Here is a 24,832-nt window from a genome sequence, read left to right as displayed (position 1 = left end):
CCAGAAGAAGTGGAGAGTGCGAGAAGTGCAGGGATAAATATATAAATATATATGCTACAGTGGGTTAGCTGTTCAGTCGTGAGACGGCGAGGGGGAAGAAACTGTTTTTGTGTCTGGAGGTTTTGGCGAACAGTGATCAGCAGCGTCTGCCAGAGGGGAGGAGTTTGAATAGTTTGTGTCCGGGGTGGGAGGGGTCTGCAGTGATTTTTCCTGCCCATTTCCTGACTCTGGAGGTGTACAGGTCTTGGATGGTGGGCAGGTTGGCACCGATGATCTTCTCTGCAGACCCGACTGTCCGTTGGAGTCGGTTCTGATCCAGTTTGGTGGCCGATCCAAACCAGACAGTGATTGAAGTGCACAGAACAGACTCTATAACTGCGGTGTAAAACATGATCAGCAGCTCCTGAGGCAGGTTGTACTTCCTAAGCTGGCGCAGGAAGTACATCCTCTGCTGGGCCTTCTTGATGATTTTGTTGACGTTAGGTTCCCACTTCAGGTTCCGGGAGATTGTGGATCCCAGAAACCTGAAGGATTCCACAGCCAACACAGTGTTATTGAGTATGGTGAGGGGGGGCAGTGCTGGGGGGCTCCTCCTGAAGTCCACTGTCATCTCCACAGTGTTCAGCGTGTTCAGCTCTAGGTTGTTGCGACCGCACCACAGGACCAGCTGTTCAACTTCCCGCCTATATGCAGACTCGTCATCATCACGGATGAGGCCGATGACTGATGTGTCGTCTGCACATTTTAGGAGTTGAACAGATGGGTCTCCTGTAGAGGGAGTAGAGCAGTGGGGAGAGCACGCATCCCTGAGGTGCGCCAGTGCTGACTGACCGGGTGCTGGATATTGTTTCTCCCAGCCTCACCGGCTGCTTCCTGTCCATCAAGAAGTTTGTAATCCACTGACGGGTGGAGGCAGGCACAGTGAGCTGGGAGAGTTTGGTGAGGAGGACTTCTGGGATGATGGTGGAGCGTTTGAAGCAGGAGGGGACTTCACACAGCTCCAGAGATCTGTTGAAGATCCGTGTGAAGATGGGGGCCAGCTGATCAGCATCTGGGCCCGCTGCCTTCCTCGTCTTCTGTCTCTGAAGGAGCCGGCACACATCCTCTTCACAGACCGTCAGTGCCGGAGGGGGGTCAGGGGGGAGGTGATAACAGGGGATGCAGATGATTGTGTGAAGTCTGAGTTGGAGCGGGTGAGGGGTGTGAATGTGGGGTGATCAAACCTGCAGTAAAACACATTCAGATCGTCAGCCAGTTGAGGGTTCTCCATGGAGTGGGGGGAGGACTTCCTATTGTTGGTGATGTCCCGCAGGCCTCTCCACACTGACGCAGGGTCGTTAGCTGAAAACCTGTTTTTCAGCTTTTCAGAGTAGCTTCTCTTTGCTCCTCTGATCTCCTTAGTCAATGTGTTTCTGGCCCGGTTGTACAGGATCCTGTCCCCACTCATGAAGGCCTCCTCTTTGTCTTGACGAAGCCGCCTGAGCCCTGCTGTGAACCACGGTTTATTGTTTTTAAAGATGCAGTACGTTTTGGTGGGTACACACACATGTCTTCACAAAAACTGATATATGACGTCACAGTGTCAGTGAGTTCGTCGAGTGATGTGGATGCAGCCTCAAAGGCACTCCAGTCAGTGCAGTCAAAGCAGGCCTGTAGCTCCAGCTTCGACTCGTTGGTCCATTTCTTCACGGTTTTCACCACAGGCTTTGCAGATTTAAGTTTCTGCCTGTAGCTTGGGAGGAGATGAACCAGGCAGTGATCAGAGAGTCCCAAAGCTGCACAGGAAACAGAGCGGTATCCGTTCTTCAGGATTGTGTAGCAGTGGTCGAGTGTGTTTTTGTCCCTGGTGCTGCCTGTATTTCGGAAGTTCGCGGCTGAGTTTTGCTTGGTTGAAATCCCCAAGGATAATCAGAAGAGAGTCTGGGTGTTTTCGCTCCGTGCTGGTTATCTGGTCAGCGAGGTGCCGTAGTGCCTCGCTAACGCAGGCTTGAGGTGGTATGTAGACACCGACAAGAATAAAGGAGGAAAACTCCCGCGGTGAATAAAATGGCTTGCAGTTTATGGATATGGATTCTAGGTGAGGAGTGCATATTTTCCATAGCGCTGTGGCATCTGAACACCAACTTTCGTTGATATAAAAGCAGACTCCTCCTCCCCTTGTTTTCCCCGTTAATTCCTTAATGCGATCCGCGCGGTGGAGTTGGAAGCCCGGCAGGTGGAGGATGCTGTCTGGGATGTACTCACCGAGCCATGTTTCAGTGAAACACGGGGCAGAAGATCCTGATAAATCCCTGTTTATTTTGTTGAGGAGCAGCAGTTCGTCCATTTCGTTGGGCAGAGAGCGGACGTTTGCCAGGTGTAACGAGGGGAGCGGCGTTCGGATCCCCTGCTCTCGCAGTCTAACCAGCGCTCCAGCGCGCTTCCCACGCCTGCGTTTCCTCCTCCGAGCTCCACAGAGAGCAGCTGCCCCTCCAACCAATATCTCCAAAAAAGTTTCTGGGTCTGTAAAGTCCGGTGAAAGGGTTTGAGGAATGGAAAGTCGAACATTCATGAGTTCTTCTCGAGAAAAAGTAATCGTAGAGGGAGTGCTGAAAACCGTGCAAATGAACAAAAACATAAAAAACACGAGAGAGCGCACCACCGAGGCAGACATCCGCGGCGCCATCTTGGATCGAATATGAACATGAACGAGACGGCACGGGTCCGTTGGCATCGCACGCCGACTGAAGCGCCGGCTGTTGGTTACCCACACAGGCAAACACAACAAGACAAGGACGTTTAGACGATCTCAGAAGCGAATAATGACCATGAAAACACTTTCCTGATAAACGCCACCCAGCTGGCGTTCCAAGGTCAACTTGAAACAAACACGGTGAAGTATTTGACACACACACACACACACACGCACACACGCACACACGCACACACGACTTACTCATGGAGCTTTGTCCGCTGAGGGAACTCCTCAGGCTTTCCACAGACCCTCCTGGCTTCAGTTTGGGTTTCTCCAGAGAGTCGCAGTCCTTCTGAGGAGAGCGAGGGCAGCTGCATGTGCGGTCCGGGCTCGACTACACGGACAAGAACAATAACTATGACCTACGCTGGAAGTCAACGAGTAGCGCTGACCGATGCTGCTGTGCGAGAGCGACGGTACACACCTGTTCAGAGAGAGAACAGTGGTATCTCTTGGATATGTGTTTTCTCATGGTTTCTCTCACAGACTTGACTTTTTTGCCGAGGGAAATCCTAGACGTCGCCGGAGACTTGATGGGCTCTCTCGCGCCGTCTCGGTCTTTATTCTAATATCCAGACACAGAAAAAGCAGAAAAAAGGCTAAATAATCAATCTATTTCTTTTTTTAATCCAGTGTTTGAAAATTAAAAAAAGGGAGAAAGACGGCTACGTACGACGTCGTCGTTGTTCGGGACGGCCGCCTGCAGAGAGCGGTTCGTCAGGTCAAAACCTCCGAAGCTACAAGCTCTCTGGAACAAATAAACAGAAGCAGGAGGTGAAGTTGGTTCCCGCGAGGACGTGGCATTTTTAAGAGCGTGCATCCGGCCATCTGTCCATCACTTTTACGACAGTTTGAATTATATCTAGGATGAACCGTGGGGCATATAAATTCCTTCAGCTGGACACCGCAGAAAAAATACTAAACAATTCTCAGATTCTAAAATTAGAAAGAAAACGGTTGACGGTATTATACGATAAGTACAACATGGCCTCTATTGCGAAGTAGTCACCTATTAACTGGACTGTATTCACATCTCACGAGCATCGGCGCTGCAGGGCGGCATAGTGTTAAACATCGTCAACGTGTACTCTCTACTTACCCCATGCTGGCTGAGGATCCGGGGACGCAGCTCTCCATCGGTCACAGAGCGAGCGATTTTGGATTGCTCGTTATCGGAAGCCTCCATTTCACCGGCCTCAGCGGCCTGCCTCGCCTCCGCCGCCACACTCGTCCCCTGGTGAACGGGGCTTCCGCTGGATTTTCTGAAGGCCTGGAAGATCTTGTGGCCGCTGCAGACGTCCAGGCCGCGGGAGGACGGGGAGGTGGTCGGGCTGTCGGACTCCCCCTCACACGTCAGCTGGTCACGCAGAGCCGACGCCAGGGAGTCCACGGGGCAGACGGCGAGCTTCTTGCGCACATCGGAGTACAGCGAGGCGCCGGCATCTCCAAAAGCAAGACCGTCCATCGTGAAGCTCTCTGGAGGGTAAGAAGAGGTACAAATACAACGTGACATGAAGTAAAACGGAAAGAAATGCTTGAGTTTAAGACTATAGATACGTTTTCAGCTGTCATCATTGCAACTGCAGGTCAATAACATCTCAATTTAAATCGTCTTTCTTTCCGTTAAATTCTTCTTATGAAGGTGGAACATATCTGAAAGCTTTCAGGGATCATTTAATAGATGCAAAAGCTGCAAATCCAACTAAAACACTGTTTGGTCACCGGTTTAATGTTGTTTTTTAAAACTCCCATAGTATACAAGCCGTTTGGACAGGGCTTGGAAAAAGCATCATCTTCAAAACTTATATTCACAGAGACGACGAAACTAGCGAAAAGCACACAGTGAAGTAAGTACTGTTATTGCAGCACGGACTTTAAGTCAAACAATAATTAGATCGGGCACAATTACTGATATTTTCTCCAGACTCTGCGTCACATTCAGAATTGTGGCGTTCAACATATAACAGAACGTTTTAAAACTGCTAGGTTTTTTAAAAACATCTTGGCTGCACTTGAAGAGACAAAAGTCAGATGGTTTTCGTACCCTCGGCTCCGGGCCTCTTCGACTCCTCGATTCTGATCAGCTTCTTCTTCACCTTCCGGGTCGAGGTGACCAGTTTGTGGAGTCTCCTGAACGTCACAGATTCCTCCTGTTCGCTGTCTGACGGGTCACACGGCTGAGAGGAGAGACAAGAGATGGTTAATCACAGACAACCGTTACCACAGTAACACGACGGGTCTGTACATCGTGGACCGTTTACCAGGTGTAAGGGCAATTATTTTGGATATGAAAAGAGATGTTACTCGACACTTTTACCGTCTTTGTACTCGGATGTAGTGCATGTGCTCACCATTACAATATATATATATAATAATAAGGTCTGTAAGCTCTGGCTGAGCGCTCTGTCAAAGGGACTTGTAGTTTAAAATAAACATGTGGTTGTAAACCTCAGTGATGACACTGAAGCCCATCTAAACATCTCAGTGCACGAGAACCGGCTTCCTGTTGGGGGAAGAGAAGAAAGACGGAAAGCTCGCTGCTTGGAAATCACCTTAAACTTTAAAATGAAACGACGGTTAGAGAAAAAAAGTCCACGGTGCGTTGGAAGACTCGGGTTCACAGATGTTGAGGTTTTTTTTTTTATAAGTCTGCCGACCAAAAAACACGAGCGGTATGTCCATCCCAGAAGAGACATCGAAAGACTAAATGAAAGCAGATTGGAAAATACACGCGACAATTCAATGCATGTAGAGATGGTCTATAATTACTATTGTTCAAAGAACAACACACACGAACACACACACTCACACAAAAGAGCTGCGGCCTGCATAACCGGGCCGGTGCTGAATCCCGCAGCACAATGGGGGGGGGGTTAGCGCTTTGACAGCGATGAATGGAAGCCTGCAGTTGGGAGAGGGCCCTGAGCTGAGGGGCTTTAGAGGGGCCCCCGGTTCATCAACGGGACACTGACCGAGGGAAAGAGAGCGGCCGTGGCACCGGGCGAGCAGAGAGCCCAACACACTCCCTGAAGTTGTGATTCAATGTGAAAAAGCGTCTTAAGATGCCCTCAGAGCGAGAGCTTCAGAGACTTACGGTGCAGCTGAATGACTCGTTCGTGGCGAGGCCGGAGGGCTCGGCCCATTCCGTGGGCTCGGACCGGCACGTCTGTCTGTTCTGTACTTCAAACTCCTTCAGCTGCAGAAAGAAGATGACCCCGTTAGTTAGTCATCCTTCAGCAGCTGGAGATAAAACCATGGTTTTAACCATACGACCACATTGGAACGCTATTCCCTACATGCCGTTAACTTTGCCAAATGTCCTGCATCGATCACGTCCAGATTTGCTCTCAGATTTTGCAATTTGAATTCTTATTTTGGCTTCAAAATGTCAGACGTGAAAGTGTTGGCGTACTTTCATCTGCAGCATTTAGTTGAAAGAATAAAACACAGCATCTGTGAGACGAGGGGAGTTTTGGGATGACATCATACCCGTGCCAAGGCTTCCTCGATGGATATCATATTCTCCTTCACCATCATCATCAGCTGGATACGCTCTTCATCGCTCATGGTGATTTCACTGGCCACAAAACCAACGTCGTCACCTGTCAAGTGAAAGTGGAGATGTCAGCAGATGGGACCAAACACAACTTGAATTTGGCTTTTTTATTCAACCAAATTGTGAATGTCACGTGACATAAAGACGGGCACATGTTGATGAGCTTTCCTTTGTGCTCTTCACTGACCTTTTGAAATCTGACGCAACACTCCTTTCTGTGACTTTCGAAAAGTCTGCCAAAAAGACTTGCTCTTTCTCTTTCCATCCCATTTTCCTAAAGAGCACAACAATTCAGTTTAATTTAGAGAAGTCGTAACAGTTGATAACTCCAGAACCTGAATTAACAAACTAATGTCATGGGTTACAATAATACAAAACATAAAGGTGTCCGTTTGAAAAGAGTCACTAAACGTCATCATTACTACCACCAAAGAAGAAATATGGAATAAAATCACCTACAAATACAAGCTTTTTTTCCCCATGGATAATTAAATATACAAGTATAAAACTTCAACGTACCTCCTGATCCGTCATCAGAGCTAGATTTGTGGACAGGAAACCTGAAAAATCAAACAAAACATGCACTTATTACCAATTAGTTTAGGAGTTCAAACGGGGAGTCAAGAGCCATGAATAGAACAATACCAGTATGTCAAAGTTATCTTCTTCATTTCTCCTGCTCTCACACCATCTCCCTTAACATGTCTTTTTTTCGTTCTCCACTTGCTTCAAGATTTTTTTTAAAAAACCCCAACAAAAAAAAATCACAAAGCGCACTATTCCTCATGACAGTAGCATCTCAGTGAAAGGAAGTCAAAGCCGTCAAATCGGAGGAAAGAGAGCGAGCGGCCGCTCTCGGTTGATGAACGGAGGTCAGCGCTCTCGGCCATCGGAGGAACAATGGCTCCTTTTTCATGTCCAGTCAGGGTTTTGCAGCAGCGCTAATGTGGCCTCTGCATTTCCTGCACACTTTCACCCACCCTCCCTCCCTCCCTCCCTCCCTCCGTCTCTAAAGTATTCACTGAACTTGTTTTTGCATGATTAAATCTTGAATATTGCCAAATAAAAAGTTGTCAAAAAGCAATATTAATTGCATTTCCTTCAAAAAAGGACCATGGAACTTCTCAAACAAAAGCAACACACCATAATATTTTAATAGTAGCATCAGCACACTTTTCCCTCTTTAAAACTCTTCTTGTGGGAGACAATACATAATATTGTTAAGTTATTAAAATGCATCTATAATGCTGGTAGCCATCGGTTTCTCCAGCATTATTATGTACTTGTGCCACTAGGGGGCAGTGTGCGTTCATGCTCTTTAATAATGCAGCCCTGTTTCTTATTATTACATCCATAAAAAGGCAACAACAAGATTAGTCAAATCAAAATGTCGCTTTGTCCTTAGTCATCACCATTTACTCACGATGAAACATGACTAATCTTTGAAATCCCTCAAAAGGAAACAATGGAGAGAAGGAAGGAAGTCTAGAGGTGACACATAACTGTGACTGGAGGGCACCAGGAAGCAGAGGAAACGCACAGGAAGAGCACTTCAGCGCCCAAAAGGGAAATGATTTATATTAAAGGTGGTGTCTGTTAATGTGAATTGTATTAAATGATTATAGTGTAATCTGCAAAGCCACAAAATAATAGCCCCAGCCATGTTTAATAATAACTATACAAATATTTAATGGCGCTTTTAAATACCCCTTGAAGCACATCTGATAAACATTACAATATTAAAGTTGTGGATTTCCAGCTTTCTTTCACAAAAGGAAGTTATTATGGATATTGTGCTTACCTTCTCTCGGTCTCCGGTGTGGACGTGGTACTGCTCAGTCCAAGGGATTCCTAATGGAGAGGAAAGGAGCGTCAATTTAAATACAGTCCAGCAGTCGGGCTTCAACTAACTACTGGATTTAAAAGTACAATATTAGTTATACTTGTATTATCTCAGCAACGAGTAATTTAAAATGATCCTTTTAACCCTTGTGTTGCCTTCGGGTCATTTTGACCCGATTCAATATTTAACCCTCCTGTCGCCTTCGGGGCAATTTGACCCGATTCAATGTTTAATGTCGGTGTTCTTTCGGGAGTCAACAAACAAACATAAAGTACCTCACACTTAAACTTGGAAAACAATATTAATTCTAATAATTTTCTGGAGATTTTAATAGCTGGGGTCATATTGACCTCAAGGGTAAAATATGTTAGTAAATATAAAGGTAACAGGAGGGTTAAACATTGAATCGGGTCAAATTGACCCGAAGGCTACAGGAGGGTGAAACATTGAATCGGGTCATATTGACCCGAAGGCGACAGGAGGGTGAAACATTGAATCGGGTCAAATTGACCCTAAGGCAACACAAGGGTTAAGCAAAATTGCTTAAACAGACAAAGTCAACTGAAATTAAGGGTTTAAAAAAAACATTTATTTATAATTTGTTCCAGTTCGGTCGTAACCAAACCCACATGCACCATTTATACACCCGGAACGAGTCGCGAAAACATTAGCAGACAGAATAAAGGCCAGCTCACTGCATCCCAGAAAGTCATATTATACTTATGAGTCAAATACTTTTCTTTTTTGCTCGAGATAGTAATGACACGGCAAAATTCCTTTGCCTCTTATCGGCCCGCCTGCTGACGCACACGGGAGGAAGTGGCCTTCTTCTGGGCTCTGACACGCTCACCTGGATCTGAGAGCGCAGCTGCAGTGATGTGGCCGCTGAGTCAACTGTTCCCTGAAACACACACACAGAAGAGCAAATCACAGCGTCATCATAACACCGGAATAGAAATAATATTCATCCGACTGAATCAGCGCCACATTCCGGAATAACACCGGTTAACGGTTACTCGACGCGAGGCGTTTGCAGTTTGCTGCAACAGGTCTGTGGACATATCTGAATTTCAGAATGTGTATTTACAGAGTCAATATATTTTCATCTGATAAATAAACCCATAAAAATGTAATGCCGAAACGTTAAAATTCCTTTAACCCTCCTGTTACCTTGAGGGTCAATTTGACCCCATTCAATGTTTAATGTCGGTGTTCTTTGGGGTCAATTTGACCCCAGGCTGTTTTTCACTGTGTCAAACATATAAGAAATATCAACTTTTTTATATATTTAAAGGGCTATTTAGGTAGTCAACAAACAAACATAAAGTACCTCACACTTAAACTTGGGGAACAATATTAATTCTAATAATTTTCTGGAGGTTTTAATTGCTGGGGTCAAATTGACCCCGAGGGTAAAATATGTTAGTAAATGTGAAGGTAACAGGAGGGTTAAGACTAAGAGCGATAAGAAAAAGACTTGTGGTTTACCATCTCGGCGTCTTGCGCTACTTTGCGTTTGCGGAGCTCCTCCATCCTTTCACACACGTCTCGGAGGGAGGTGCCGTAGTACTGAGAATACTCCTGAGCCAGGTCGTCAAGGTTCCCCGGCGAGCCATCCTGAAGGAGACACAACGAGGAACGTTTGAAAAACACTCGCAAACCTGGCAGAGGTCGACGCCGAACACCGAGACGACCGCGTCCATTGTGTCGGTCACCGGCAAACAAAACAAACAGCCAGGAAACAGAGATTAAGCACCGGGAGTGTTGATGCATCAGGGACATCCAGCTGTGACATTCCCCCCCCCCTCGTCTTCAGTTGGTGGTCTTCCTCAGACCCGACCCCGTGGCCGGAGGAAGCGCCGCGTGACGCAGCCACGACTCTCCAACGGTGGTCAAGAGGCGCCTCAAGAGGCCGCGCTTCAGTGCCCCGTAAATCACAAGTAGAGCCACTCGGTCAGATGTCTCTCGCCTTCCTGGACGTCACCGCGTTCAGTTTCCTACAATTGTGTAACTTGGTCTTTTTATGCATTTTGCCACGTGAGGAATAAATCATTTCAGAGAAGATTCGGCTGAGTTTTATGCCCGTGTGACATTCTTTCCACCACAATCGACACGAGGAGCCGGTTTCCTTGTTCTCCGTAGTGTTGAAGCAGACGGTGGTGAAACACACGGGGTTAGTTGGTCTATTGCGGTGCAGGAGAAATCCTCAATGCTCCATTTGCTGATAAAGACCGTCTGAATAAAGCGCCTCTAAAGCTGCTGCCGCCACGTGTCATTCAAACTCAACACATTTTCATTTGGAGGAAACAAGTTGTCGCCTGGAATGCGTTTGAAAAGTGTTCAGATTCATATCCAAAATCTTCATTTAACAAATATGTCCTGGAAAAAAACAAAAACACGATCTGTAGCAGTAGATCGGTTTAGACTGTGTTTAAACCTATTTTCTTACTAATTTTCTCTCGCTGAGTAAATTAATAAAAACATCCATCGCAGAGTTTAGTCCAGAGCAGTGAGATGGCTTGAAATAATTATGATTTATAAGAATAACTAAAAATATAATTTAACAATTACAATATTTAAAGTAGTTTGTTTGGCTTTCTTGAAGACATTGTACTTGATTTTTGCTGCTTTGGATAAAAGTGTCAGCCAAATGAAATGAAATGTAAGAGATAACAAGCCACGAGTTAACCCTGGACAGACGAATACACGCTGCGTCTGAGAAGAGCCCGCCGCTATGTCCATAAGCGGCTTCACACATGATTACTACAATTATTATTATGCCTCACGTATGCTCGGCCCCGAGGGGATCTGCAAAATGTGCCCGTTGAAAGAAGTCCTCTGCAGAGGAAAGCAATACTGTGGGCTCACTTGTCTCGTGGCATGACAGACCGTGACTGGCTCAACTGTCCAGATAAAAAGAGGGCCATTCATTTGGTAAATGACATGGCCCCCCGGGGTCGAAAAATGGGCCTCGGAAAAAAACAAAACCTGGCCGCTTTTCACAGCGGAGAGACCGAGGCCGACCGAGCGGCTCTGAGCTGCAGTCGCCCGGTCGCCTCAGACGGCCACGGATCCACATAAACGGCCTTTTGTGACCCGGCAGCACGTGACGGAGCGCCGCCCGGGCGCACGTTAGGCACGCTGCACGTGACCGCCAGCCAACTGACAACATGCGTTACATTTCTCATGCTCACAATTCTTACACAATGTTGTTTTTGGGTGTGGGGGGGATATTGCTTGATACGTCTCTGCTTCCTAATTAATGGGTCTCCAAAGCCCAAAGAAATGCAGCATGAGACATCAACCACAGAGGCTTGAGAAGGAGAGTGCGGTGTCACATTTCTCCGGCGCTGAGCAATCACACAGGCAGACAAAAGATCCACGCGGCCCCGGGGCCCGCGGTGTCTAATGAGGGCTGTTTGTTCTTCTTCAGGTCCTCAGTCTCTCGTCTCACCGTTTCTTAGGGAACCAGACCTGGGTCACAAAAGTATCAGCGAGTTATTCGTGTCACTTTGATATTCTTCTTATTTACTTTCCTGAGTGTTCAAATAGGACAATGACAACTTCTGGCAACAAGTAAACTCCATTTCGACCCACGTCTGACGGATGCACCAGCAGACAACACCGTGCTGCCACAACCTGAGTGAAAACTAACTGAACGTGTGTTTACATCCCATTTGATGTACTTATTTCCCCACGCTGAATACATACCCTTAGAAATCCTTAAACCCACGTCCTCGTTGTTTATCGGTTCAACCCGACAACCGAATTATTCTTTAATGTCCCAGCGAGTCTGCAGCTCAGAGGTCGTCGCGTTCTAAACGTCACCGACTACGATAGACAGATAGTCGAGGTCTTAAACGACGGCATCGAGGGATGTTTCAAAAGATCACAAGAGAACAAGCGCAGACTTGTCGATGCTTTTCTATTGACCGCAACAAAAAAAAGCAAACAGCCGAAGACGTAAAGATACACGACAACACGTCTCCCTTATGAACCCACAGTAAGCTACCAGCTCCAACCAGAGGACCACATTCCAGCTCACACTCACCACGAACGGGCATCTGGCTGCCAACAGAAGCTACCCGGCACTCGTCGCTCTTCAGCTCCGCCGCACCGCTGGAAGTGAAAGGCACCGGGTTTGAAAGTGAACTCGGAGGACAATGCATCCCGAGGAGAAGGGGAGGGGAGTCCGGCACGCATAAAGCAGAGGGAGTTTGACTGAGGGGAGGTCGGGGGTGTGTGTGTGTGTGTGTGTGTGTGGGGGGGTGGAGTTGCAACCACATCTGACGTTGGTGCTGCTGGGTGGGGCGCTCTACTTTCTCCAGCTGCGGCCCACAGGGACCAGCTGACTCACATGTTTAAATAAACCACGGCCTCTCAGTGCGGGGCAGAGCTCGCCTCGCATGTTTACGCCTGCAGCCGCGTCCGATATGGAAGGTCGACTGTCGGACGGCTCCGTCTGCCTCTGCCGATACGAAGGCTCTCCGACCACAGACGTGGCGTTTCTAATGTCATCACATGATTTCATTTGATTGTATGTTATTAAATTGTTGTTTAAGAATTATTTATACAAAATGAAGTTTGCTTGGAAACGACCAAAAACAACCTCACTCCTGTCCCGTTTACAGTGTTCGCCGCCAGGAGCTGCAGGTACAGCGGCGACGACGAGTGTCTGTGTGTCCGTGTTGTGCCTCCATGACACAAACAAAGCCAGGACCAACTTCTTCTCACACCTTTTGGAAACAACACGTGTCCATCAATGAATGACAAAAGAATAACGTGACATTGTAGTAGGTTAAAGTAAAATACTGCACAAACTAACATGAACGGCTGACTGGCTTTTATCTTTCCTGTCCCACATCTTTCATAACAAAGTTAATGTAAAGTTGAATATAATATTTTTTTTAAATCAACAGGTCGATTCTACACCAAAGAAAAAAACATGTCAAATCTTCTCTTTTTTAACACTAGCAGTCTTCCCGCCAGCAGGTGGCAGCACATATCAAATCTACGTCAACCTCTTTCAGTTACTGACTAATGTGCCATGACAGAGAGCTGAGGGGAGTGACAGAGTTGAAAGTGGACTTATTAAAGTGGAAACTAAATAAATAAGTTGCCCAAGTACAGACACAAAGTTGACTGAAGAGGGAAATGGCGCGTGAGGAGTCGACCAGTCGGTTTGATATCGGGCAGAAAGCTTCTCTGAATATTGAAGTCCCCTTGTAGCGGATCGCTGTAGACGTGCGAGCAGCTCCGGAGGCGTGTTGCCGTCGCCCCCCGCTGCTCATTGTTGTCGTGCGTCTCTACAGATCAACAACAGCGTCCTCGCATGGGGTGGTGACCTCGTTTAGATCGCACAGCGTTAGTCAGCGAGACGAAAATAACCACCAGCACGGTTTGGTTAATTGTGACCTTCCTGCCTCCTAATCTTCTGAAGTGACCACTGACTCCAGAGCAGTGAGGGGCAGCAGGGGGGGAACAACGGGGTCAGATCTGCTGCAGGAGGTCGCAGATTATGCCGCGCTGCAGATGGATGGCGGAGATGGCGGATGGTGCCAAAGGGCCGAGGCAGCTCACGCCGGAGGGAGGGAGGGAGGGGGGGGGGGGATCTTTTCCGCATGGCTGCACAGCGGCGGGCTGCCGGTCACCTCGGAGCACAGGGCGATCTGGAGATGGACGCCACTCCTCCCCGACAGACAGCTTCTTTGCCATCATCGTCAAGAATCTGGATTTTTGGTGCGGCCATCCTGGAACGCCCGAGCACTCATCTGAGCTCTGACCCCCGGGGAGGTCGGTCTGTGCTCGATGGAGGGAGAACGGCAATGCGTGCGTGCGCCGGTGGAAAAGCCCAGAACGTACGCTCCGGACCGTGGATGGCCTCAGAGTCCCGACAATAACGACAAGAACACAAACTCACCAAGTCCAGATCTACGGCGAAACCGATGACAATCAGTGAGTGGAGGCAGGTTATTTAGTGAGGTTCTAGACGGCGACTTCAGGTCTTTTATTTTCACATCTACGGAAGTTTGAATATTTATAATAACAAACTGGAATCGTAAGTGTTTTTACATGCTGTGCCCTTTGGACTAGAGTAGAATCCAACCAGCCTCAACTTATTATTCTTTAACTGGATCGCAAGTGTTTAAAAAAAAACTACTAAATAAATAAAAAATGGCTCGTGGGAAAAAAAACTACATTTGTGTTTTGAGTGTTAAGAGACCCAACATTGTTATACACACTTATTTTCAGTTTTAGAAAATTAAAAAGTAGCAGGTTTTTTCAAAGCCTGATGATAACATATATTTGATATTCTCCAATTGATTTTGACACTTTATACAATTAAGTGCTGCAGAAATATCTAAACCCTTGTAGGTCCAAGTGATGTAATCCTTCGATCTAAGTGAAAACACCAAATAAACTCAATAGCGCTTTGTGTGCCAGCTGTGACATGTAACAGATCCATGAAACGTGTGAGAATTACACCCGAGGGCCCCTTCAAGACCGACGGCCCCCCGGACCCCCTTGAGAGGAATAGAGGGGATCAGTGGGAGAGCTTAACCATTCATGTCTGAGTGGTAAGTGGATTCTGACAAGTCACAAATGAAGGGTTGATGGGAAGGCTTCAACTGGCACACACACACACACACACGCACGCGATTGTCCCCCGTTTCACGGCACATGTTTAATTCAGCCGTGCGGAGATCAAACAGAGATTGATCCCCTTTCAATTTCAGCTAAATTACTGGCATGGACATGTTGGTGTGTATTAAATCCCCTCTGCATGGCAGTGCGTTTCTGTAGTGGATCAGCAGCATGGAGATTGCTCCCAATCCTACGAGCGTGTTTAAATTAGTCGTGTTGAAAACATACATCAACCCTCTCTTTCAAATTCAATACAATTGACACCCTGGAAAGACCATCTGTGTTCCTCCGCTGTAAGAGGCTCGTTGATTGGTCCTGGGGTTTGCAGCGAAGCAGCCCGAGGGTTGTCGGTATCCCTCGGACAATGTTTAATTCAGAGGTGCTGAAATCATTTCATCTGCCCTTCACCCCAGTGCTTTGGGTAATTATCTCTGTGTGACATGTGCCGTGATCCCCGACGACACGACCGCCTGCTTGAACCGTCTCCGGCTACATTACCAAGGCCACGGCATCCACCGGTGTGAGACCCGACGCAGGGCTCGATGGCAGCTGTCAATCATGCGACATCAGAATACGGGGGGCCCCCCCCCCAGAATGACGTCATTCTCCACATTGTGCGGAAAACAAGTGAATTGGCCCAATCAGGAAAGAAGATTACACCCCCTGGACTACTAGGTTTTTGAAACTAACCCTGAGAAAAAACATGCACACTAGACATCGACTTGAAAAACACAGGCTCCCCCGAGAGAAAAAGCAGAACTCTGACTTGAGAACTGACAAAGGAAATCTTTTTTCTATTAAATAGATTTCAAGCAGAGTGGGTTGTTGACTTTGACTTTTTGCTTGTCAGTATTCAAGCTTCACAGTGGAGACACCAGATATAACAGTTTAGCTCCACACCTTCCTTTTATTACCTTCGCATTGAAAATGCGGAAGGTTATGTTTTGATCGCCGCGTATTTATTTGTATACGTGTTATTCGCATAAGTCCAAAAGTATTAAACCGAATCGCATGATATTTGGTGGGATGATTGGTTATTATCCGGGGACCATTTGATTAGATTTTGGGATCGTTTGCTTCAAAGGTCAAGGTCATGAAAAGGTCAAAATCTTCTTTTTACCATAGCACGGTCAATTTGTATCCAATTGGCATGCAACTAATGCCAACATGTTCATAATTCAATGCCCAATCTTGTGATATGCGAAGGTATGCGCTCTACCGAGTGCCCGTTCTAGTTATTAGTTGTTTTCATCCCGTCTCTAACTATCATGTCATTCCAGATCCTGCTTCCCATCTCGTCAATCCAACTCCCTTGACCTGCCTCTGATCACTCCCTCGTTAGTCCCTCATTACCTTCACCTGGTCTTCATGCCCATCTCACTTGTTTCCCATTCCCTCATTAGTCCCTCTCTACTTAGGTTCCCTCACGTGTCCTCTGCCAGATTGTCTCCTCTGTGAAGCTGACCATCTGCGTCCGCTGTTGCTGGAGGACCTCCTCGATCCTCTCAAACCGGCTTGCTGCAGGCGGGTGTGCTGGGTCCATGATGAGGCCAGATTGTAAAGTCACGGTGCTATTAGAGTGGACCCCAAAGCATGACTCAGACAGGAGTAACAAAGATGACTGTCTTTGGTTGGAAACAGGCTGGGTCAAAACCAGGAGATCAGTCCAAGAAGCAAACAAGTCCAAAAAGGGGCGGGGCAGAGAATCAGAGGTCAGGGCAGGCAGGCAGGGATATACACTAATCTGGCAGAGGACAAGTGCAAGTGAGGGAACCTGTGGAGCTAAACTGTTACACCAGATTGCATCTTAAGCAGCACTAATGTTGTTCCACAGACACAAACAGATATTTGAACTACACACTGCACGACCAAAAACGGATCTCCTCCTCCTCCTCCTCCTCCTCATAAGAATTGCATGAGGATCCATACGCATGTTTATACTACGTTAGCAAACCGCTCCACGTCCAGGAGAGATGTCGCGTTCTGCATTTGACATCTTCACCGATGAGGTGCTTGATCTGCTTATCGTAGTTTAGCTATTAAACCGCGACTTCGTTAGGCTCAAATGTTCCTCCCCGTAGAAAATACACTGGCTAACATAAAGGTTGTAATGTAATTTATTCTAATGACATTACGGATTAATTTCACTTGGAAAAAAAATTATAATAATTTTAAAGAAGCTTCGAGTCAATAAGACCGACATGGTGATTAAACATGCACGTGCACGAGAATCAATATCTTTCTCAATATCTGTCATTTTGTTGAAGCCGGCATCCGTAATCACATTTTTTGTGCCTCAAGTACGTACAGAGCACGAGATAACATTAAGAGTATTTGTTCATAAATGAAGCAGAATTTAGGGCATCATTTATCATCATATAAAAAGGCCCCATTGCCTTTATTTACATTGTGGTATCTCTTTTAATTCATAGTATAAATAACTGTAAAAAATGCTGTCATCATGGAATAAGATGACTGAAAGGCTGCGCTGCATTTAGAAGATGCGAGTGTCCGTGTTGTAGAAATATCTTACGGACTTTAATAATGCAGAATGCTTAAATTGAATTAAGTCAAGCATAAGCACTCCGGAATAAAAAATTAAAATGATTAAATTCATGCATTATAAAAAGCGTGTCCCTGCAGTACAGTTCCCACAATCCATGCTGTGGGCTCTAAATGCAACTCAAGTGAAGCGTTGAATGAGTCTTGGCCCCACTGACTAATAAACAAACTAATGAAAAGTGCTCCAATTTTCAGGATCAATATCTATGAAATAAAAAAAAGGACAAATGAAAGATTGGTCCTCGAGACAAAAGAAACTGCTGGGATTGGTTAATGTATTCAGATCCATTTCATCATTACATCACCGTTCTGGTCGAATGCTCATTCAGATCTGGCACTCGCCCTCTCAGAGGAATGTCAAACTTCAACGGCACACGGATCGTTTCCTTGATTGAAACTCTGTCCATCCCTTAATTCACTCCTCACTTCCTCACTGTCTGTGTCCTTTGTTCTTCTTATTCACAACTTATTTTTTTGTTTAAATCTAATTTTTCTTCTGCTTTATATGTCTTTGTCTCTCTCCCTGTGGGGTTCATGTCTTTTCTCCATTATTTCTTCAGTACTGCCACGCAGTCCGCCTACCTGCTTTAACCCTTGTGTTGCCTTCGGGTCATTTTGACCCGATTCAATATTTAACCCTCCTGTCGCCTTCGGGTCAATTTGACCCGATTCAATGTTTAATGTCGGTGTTCTTTCGGGAGTCAACAAACAAACATAAAGTACCTCACACTTAAACTTGGAAAACAATATTAATTCTAATAATTTTCTGGAGATTTTAATAGCTGGGGTCATATTGACCTCAAGGGTAAAATATGTTAGTAAATATAAAGGTAACAGGAGGGTTAAACATTGAATCGGGTCATATTGACCCGAAGGCGACACAAGGGTTGAATGGGGGTGATTCACCTACACACACACGCACACACTGTGCTTTAGTAAACACGGTTCTCCTCCAGAGGTGAACTAAAGGCCATGCCTAATAAATGTCAGCTCAGATTCCCCCTTCAGGTGATCTCTTTATTCAAGCAGCAGTTCAACACCCAAAGATGCTCGGTGCACTTTCACATGCGACAAAGAAAACCGCTGAGATTAGAGAACCTGGAAGCAGCAAAAGTTGCAAAAACGTAAACAAAAAAAAGATAATTTATTTCCAAAGTCGTGGGGGTTTATTCTGCTTCAGCTGCGTTTGCCAATGTAATTATGTGCACGGAGATCTAAGTGACCCCGGTGGTTGAGTCAGTTTGTTTACTTCTGAAAATGGCCAAGCGCGCCCTGCTCGTACTGCCGTCGTACACCACACACAAATAGAACTGGCCCAGAGTATTATTTTATGATATATTCAATCATATGTCATATTTTGGAACACACTATAGCGCTGTTTATAGATTAATTGGATTACAATTAGTCCGGAGTATTACAATATTTATAAGAAAACATTTGTTTTTAAATCATGTGTTTATTTTAGGGCTGTGAAACGATCACAATTTTTAATCGGGTTAATCACAGGTTTTTGTGGATTAATCATGATTAATCACATATTACCGATATTCTCGGTATATTTTGTGAGGACATAAGAGATTTATGACAAAAGACGGATATATACATTTATACATTCTTCTATACAATGGTGCTGCAACTCAGCAGTTATTTAGCAGTTTTCTTCCATATGGAACATTAATACATCTTCATCCTAAACAGAATGTTTAACCCTCCTGTTGCCTTTCGGGTCAATTTGACCCCATTCAATGTTTAATGTCGGTGTTCTTTGGGGTCAATTTGACCCCAGGCTGTTTTTCACTGTGTCAAACATATAAGAAATATCAACTTTTTTATTTATTTAAAGAGCTATTTAGGTAGTCAACAAACAAACATAAAGTACCTCACACTTAAACTTGGGAAGCAATATTAATTCTAATAATTTTCTGGAGGTTTTAATTGCTGGGGTCAAATTGACCCCGAGGGTAAAATATGTTAGTAAATGTAAAGGTAACAGGAGGGTTAAACAGAACATTGTTCTCTTGTTTGTCAACCATTAACTCCACCATGACACAATCTAAAGGCCTCTAGTCTTCCTCTAGCAGCTGCTGAGGCAAACTGACTGTGGGTTTTCTTCATGAACTGGGCCGTGATGAAAGGGACGGCGGCGACACCGCTGCAAAGCTGAAACCTCACCGCCCGGACAGGTGGACAGATTGACAAGTGACTTTTTTTGCTCGGTCGATGCGCGCACGGAGCTCTGTGGCGCGAGACGGAGATCGATAAGTGTTAACGCAACGAAGAGACAGAAATGACATGCTGCTGTGGAGATACGATCAACAACAGACGTTTAGTTTAATAAAAGAACAAAGACGTGCTATAGAGAACATGTCAGGGGCGGGCCAATCTTTTAATGTCATGCGATCTACCGACACTACGCGCGATCGACTGGCAGGTCGCGATCGACGTGTTGAGACCCTGATCTACAGGAAGTAAAAGTCGTAACAAGGTTTCCGGAGGTGAACCTGCGGAAGGATCATTACCGATGAACAGACCGTCTGCATGAGAGCGGACAGAGTTCAGATTGAAGTGGTGGATTGGAAGCTCATTTTGCAAGTGACTTTTTTTTCGTCCCGACGACCAACAACAGACGGATTGGAAGCTCATTCTGCGCATGCGTTTAAAAAAAAAACTAGTTAAACCTGTAATTGAATTAACGCGTTATTTTTCACAGCACTAGTTTATTTGTTTAACTGTGTCAACATTTAACTAATAAAACCCTTTAAAAAAAGGAAGGTCACCTGCCATCCTTGGTTACAGCAAAAGGTCAAGGGGGATCTTTTTATTAGCTCAGTCCATCCTGCCGGCCCAGCAGATAAAATACCCGTCAGACAGCTTCCTGTCATTCCTCACAGATGTGAACACTGCATTTCTTTGCAGCTTCCCTCACAGCGAGGACCTCTTTCTCATGTTCCCTTCGTGCAAACAGGTAGACGGCTTCTAGAAATCCATCAGAGGTCAGAGCTCGTGTATCAGACACAAAACATTTTCCCATGAGGATAAAGATATTACTGTCATGGTTATCCATCGGTATTTTTTATTGGTATTAACAACAACAAGTCTTTTTTTATTATTAACTTTGAGCCCAGCTGGGCTCATTTTATCTACTTTTCTTCCAGTTAATCATATATTTTATTTGTACTTAAGCAGCCGAGACTACGTGGAAATGCTGGCTTATTATTGATTTTACTCAAGCCACAGAAGGGAGAGAAGCTAAAAAAAAGACTCCGCAGCTCCAGTGGGCACAGACACAACCGACTCGAGTCGTTACTGGTATGAGTGAGCAGCTGTTAGTTGTAATTGTTGGAAACAGACATATGATATAATGGTCATAAACTCTAATGTATTCTGCTTTTTCCCCCAAAATGATACACAGGTGAAAAAAACCGAGTAAAAAAAAAAGACATCAAAGATATGGCAAAGGGTCAAAAACAACTCTTTTCTCTAGGGCTCAGAAGTAATGTCCACGGTTGTTTAAAATCTGGCAACCGTGTGCGACACAGATGCCAGATTAGTCAGCGGAGCCGGAAATAACACAGCGCACGCCGTCCACTGGGAATCATTAGCTCACACTCTGAAGGAGAGTCTCATTTGTGGTCGTTCAGATGTTAATGTCAAGGTTATATAGAGGGCAACTGATTTCGACCGACACCGATTGTCTCAAAAGGAGAACAGATTCTGAGTCACTGTGCAGGAAGCGTTTGAGTGTCGTCACAGCAGGGCTCCAGACTAACTTTTTTAACTAGGAGCACAGTCGCTCCTAACTTAAAATGTTAGGGGCGCAAGCAGAAAATTTAGCGACTTTTTCCTGGGTCAAAATGGGTCTTGGGTGGTCCCAAAAATTTTTAGCCGCTATGCGCACCTTCTATTCATGCAGTCGAGCTATTGAGTGCGTGATCAGCAGCTGGCCGCTCTGCCGTGATACGCGCACACAGGTGAGCACACCTCCTTGAAACATACTATTGAGAACATATTCGCTGACATGAACCTGATGAACACAGTTGTTTTGGGTTTTTTCAACGCAGACTTTTTTTTGCCTTAGGCGCCGGATTTGTCATAGGCGCCGAAAACGACTTAGGCGCCCAAATTTTCTCTGCAGGAAAAACCCTGACACACTATAAATCGACTTGCAAAGTTTTCCCATCATTTTTACTGTATTACTGATAAATAATTTGACAATATACAATCTTATGCCTGTTTGCCTTCATGAACTGCAAAACATTCACAACAGAGAACTCTTCAGAAGTTACTGTATTGAGTTTAAACATATTTGAAGAGAAAACATACCTTGAGCATGTGCATGTTGCACTTCGATGTGGCCAATCAAAACATTTGTTGGTTTCTAGAGATGCACCGATCAGGTTTTTGGTGCCGATCACCGATCACTGAAATCAGTATCTGCCGATCACCGATAATACCGATCACCGATCACTGAAATCAGTATCTGCCGATCCGATAATACCAATCACCGATCACGGTGTTGATTGAAGCATTCTATTTATTGTGTAGCATTATTGCCTAGGACTATGAGGAAATACATATATAAAGCAACTCAAACATTAAAGAAATTACCGATTTCTTTAAACATTTAGAACTTTTACTTTGAAAAATTTCCTAATTGATACATTAAAATTGTTTGATTGCTATTGTAGGGGATTTCAGATATGTATGGAACACATCTGCATCATTCATTTCCTGGAACTCTTGGGGAAATCTATATACAGGACTTTTCTTAACATACAAAAGACTGACTAATTTTTATAAACTCTTCCTTGGTACAGTAAACATTTTTAATGTTAGCATAATTTAAGCTAAATCTCAGAAACTATCTATAAAGATACAACATCAGTTTATTGTTTACTTTTATATGTTAGTGTATGATTTGTCGACATCTTATTTTGATAAACGGATGTTGTTTCACGTGGTTCTTTCCGCTAACTTTGCAAAACCGGATGTTGTCACTTAAATCCTTCCGCTAACGTTATCAAAACCCTCGCGTGCTCCAGATCGAATGAGTTTACCGTGAGCATCAGTCTATAGGGGCTCAGACATGTGAGAGTCGGCTGAGTTGACCCAGAGATTCAACTCGGGGGACGGGACGCGCCGGTGGTGAGGATCCTCGTGGACCTCTCACTCTGCGGCCTCGTTGTGTCTCCGCTATGTGCGCCTCTTTTCACACATTAGCCCCCTCTCACACACAGGCCAGCCTTCTTCTTGGGTTTTCGCTCTTTCTTCTTCTTCTGGAGTTAATGTCGGTTAGCAAACCAGTCATTCAGGCATTACCGCTAACTATAGTGGGCTGAAGTGTAGAACAAGTTTGTAAACAACAACAATATTTAATAACAAAAAAAAGAAATCTGCTAATTTACTGGTCGCAAATGCGCGAGTTGATGAAAAATTTACTCGCACTGTGTCTAATTTTAGGCGCAAAATGCGACCATTTGGTCGCAGTCTGGAGCCCTGCACAGATTAATGGACACATTGGAAGTTAATCCAAATCAACATGACAGGTGCATGGAAAGTGTAAGAGAACTGTTATGATTATTGGAAATGGTCCAAGCACTGTCCTTTGGGAAATTTGGGGGGGGGAAATGTAGATCCGGTCTAATGATCACAAAAAAAGGAAAATATTTGGAACAACTGGGATTGCGACATTAGTTCCACGTGAGTGTTTTGAGGCCAGTGGGTACAAAAGGTTAATAAATACTAGGGCTGTCAGCGTTAACGCGTTAATCTATGCGATTAATTTGGCCGCGTTAACGCACTAAAATATTTTAACGCAATTAACGCACGTTTTTTTTTTTTTAAACCGCGGCAGTACGGTTTGACACTGTTTCCGTTTTTAAAACAATCATTTCTCCGCGAAAATAAGGAGCAGAAATCAGTTTAAACTCGTGGATGAATCAGTCGGGTTTCCTCCTGCTCCTCCTTCCTCCCGTCTCCCCCTCTGAGACACAGAGGAACAGAGGGGCGACGTGTCGGGTGACGCGGCGCGGAAAGAACGCGACACACGAAACCTTCAACGTGATTGGTCAATCCGTTTGTCTGTCAACATTTCGGGAGAAAAAAAACCAATGAACACTCAGTAAATCACAAAGGACCTCCCACCTCACAGGTATGGCTCATTTAGCAGCCTGTCAGTCAGAGAACCAGAGGACACGGCGCGAGGACAATGAGGCTCATTTCAGAGCTGAGATTGTTCTGGAATGTTTGATGTATAACACGTGGGGGTGTGTCACATGCAAAAGACTTTAAACGGTTAATTTAATTTATTTTGTAAAATGCCCCCAGCCTCCAGAGGGTTAACGTGACATATTTGAATGTCAGTCAGTTATACCAAGGCCACTGGTTCTGCTGCTGTTCAATGTTAAAGATGACAGGACCAATGGGGTCTCAATATACTTTTTTTTTTTACTAATCTGATGTTTCACTGAAGAAACAATTTATCATCCACGATATTAAATACCTCGCTGGCACTTTATATGTAGGAGCCTCTTTGAAAACACAGCTCTGTGTGAAGTTTTGTCTTTAAAAAGAAGGGAAACACTTTTAACCCTTGTGTTGCCTTCGGGTCATTTTGACCCGATTAAATATTTAACCCTCCCCCCGCCTTTGGGTCATTTTGACCCGATTCAATGTTTCACCCTCCTGTTACCTTTATATTTACTAACATATTTTACCCTTTGGGTTCAATTTGACGCCAGCAATTAAAACCTCCAGAAAATTATTAGAATTAATATTGTTTTCCAAGTTTAAGTGTGAGGCACTTTATGTTTGTTTGTTGACTACCGAAAGAACACCGACATTAAACATTGAATGGGGTCAAATTAACCCGAAGGCGGCAGGAGGGTGTAATATTGATTCGGGTCAAAATGACCCGAAGGCAACACAAGGGTTAAACGGTGAATTTAATTTTTTTTGTAAAATGAGCCCAGCCTCCAGAGGGTTAACGTGACATATTTGAATGTCAGTCAGTTATCAAGGCCACTGGTTCTGCTGTTGTTCAATGTTAAAGATGACAGGACCAATGGGGTCTCAATATATATATATTTTTTTACTAATCTGATGTTTCACTGAAGAAACAATTTATCATCCACGATATTAAATACCTCGCTGGCACTTTATAGGTAGGAGCCTCTTTGAAACACAGCTCTGTGTGAAGTTTGGTCTTTAAAAAGAATGAACTTTTAACTTTTAACTTTTAATTGCGATTAATCGCGATTAATCGCGATTAATCGCGATTAATTAATCGCAATTTCAAAGTGTGCGATTAATTAGTTAATTTTTTTTAATCGATTGACAGCCCTAATAAATACATTACAAATACTGCATGCAGGGACTATATTTTTTTAAATCAAGTCAGTCGAGTAATAGTTTTAAAATCTAGTTATCTTGAAGCAAATTAAAGCAATTTCAAAATACACTGTTTAATACAAATAATAAATCATATATAAAA

At 44.8% G+C, this 24,832-nt stretch overlaps 1 protein-coding gene across 2 annotated transcripts in view; it reads right to left on the bottom strand.

Annotated features, from left to right (window-relative positions):
* Positions 1–24,832, bottom strand: part of sash1b (SAM and SH3 domain containing 1b) — a 47,969-nt gene that overhangs the window by 3,824 nt on the left and 19,313 nt on the right. The window contains exons 1-13 of one of the 2 annotated variants that reach the window (XM_056425693.1): positions 12,185–12,337; positions 9,622–9,750; positions 8,984–9,034; positions 8,092–8,141; positions 6,810–6,850; positions 6,478–6,564; positions 6,224–6,336; positions 5,829–5,930; positions 4,779–4,911; positions 3,834–4,210; positions 3,408–3,482; positions 3,159–3,299; positions 2,936–3,068 (exon numbers count right to left, since the gene is read on the bottom strand). In XM_056425693.1, the coding sequence (XP_056281668.1) occupies positions 2,936–3,068; positions 3,159–3,299; positions 3,408–3,482; positions 3,834–4,210; positions 4,779–4,911; positions 5,829–5,930; positions 6,224–6,336; positions 6,478–6,564; positions 6,810–6,850; positions 8,092–8,141; positions 8,984–9,034; positions 9,622–9,666 (1,348 nt within the window). In that variant the 5' untranslated portion in view covers positions 9,667–9,750; positions 12,185–12,337. Of the gene's footprint in view, positions 1–2,935; positions 3,069–3,158; positions 3,300–3,407; positions 3,483–3,833; positions 4,211–4,778; positions 4,912–5,828; positions 5,931–6,223; positions 6,337–6,477; positions 6,565–6,809; positions 6,851–8,091; positions 8,142–8,983; positions 9,035–9,621; positions 9,751–12,184; positions 12,338–24,832 lie in introns of those variants that run through there. The other variant, XM_056425692.1, reaches the window with a different exon arrangement.

This window comes from Pseudoliparis swirei, chromosome 11 (genome assembly GCF_029220125.1).
Source record: "Pseudoliparis swirei isolate HS2019 ecotype Mariana Trench chromosome 11, NWPU_hadal_v1, whole genome shotgun sequence".
In the NCBI taxonomy this organism is placed as follows: domain Eukaryota; kingdom Metazoa; phylum Chordata; class Actinopteri; order Perciformes; family Liparidae; genus Pseudoliparis; species Pseudoliparis swirei.
This window is presented reverse-complemented; position numbering and strand designations above follow the sequence as displayed.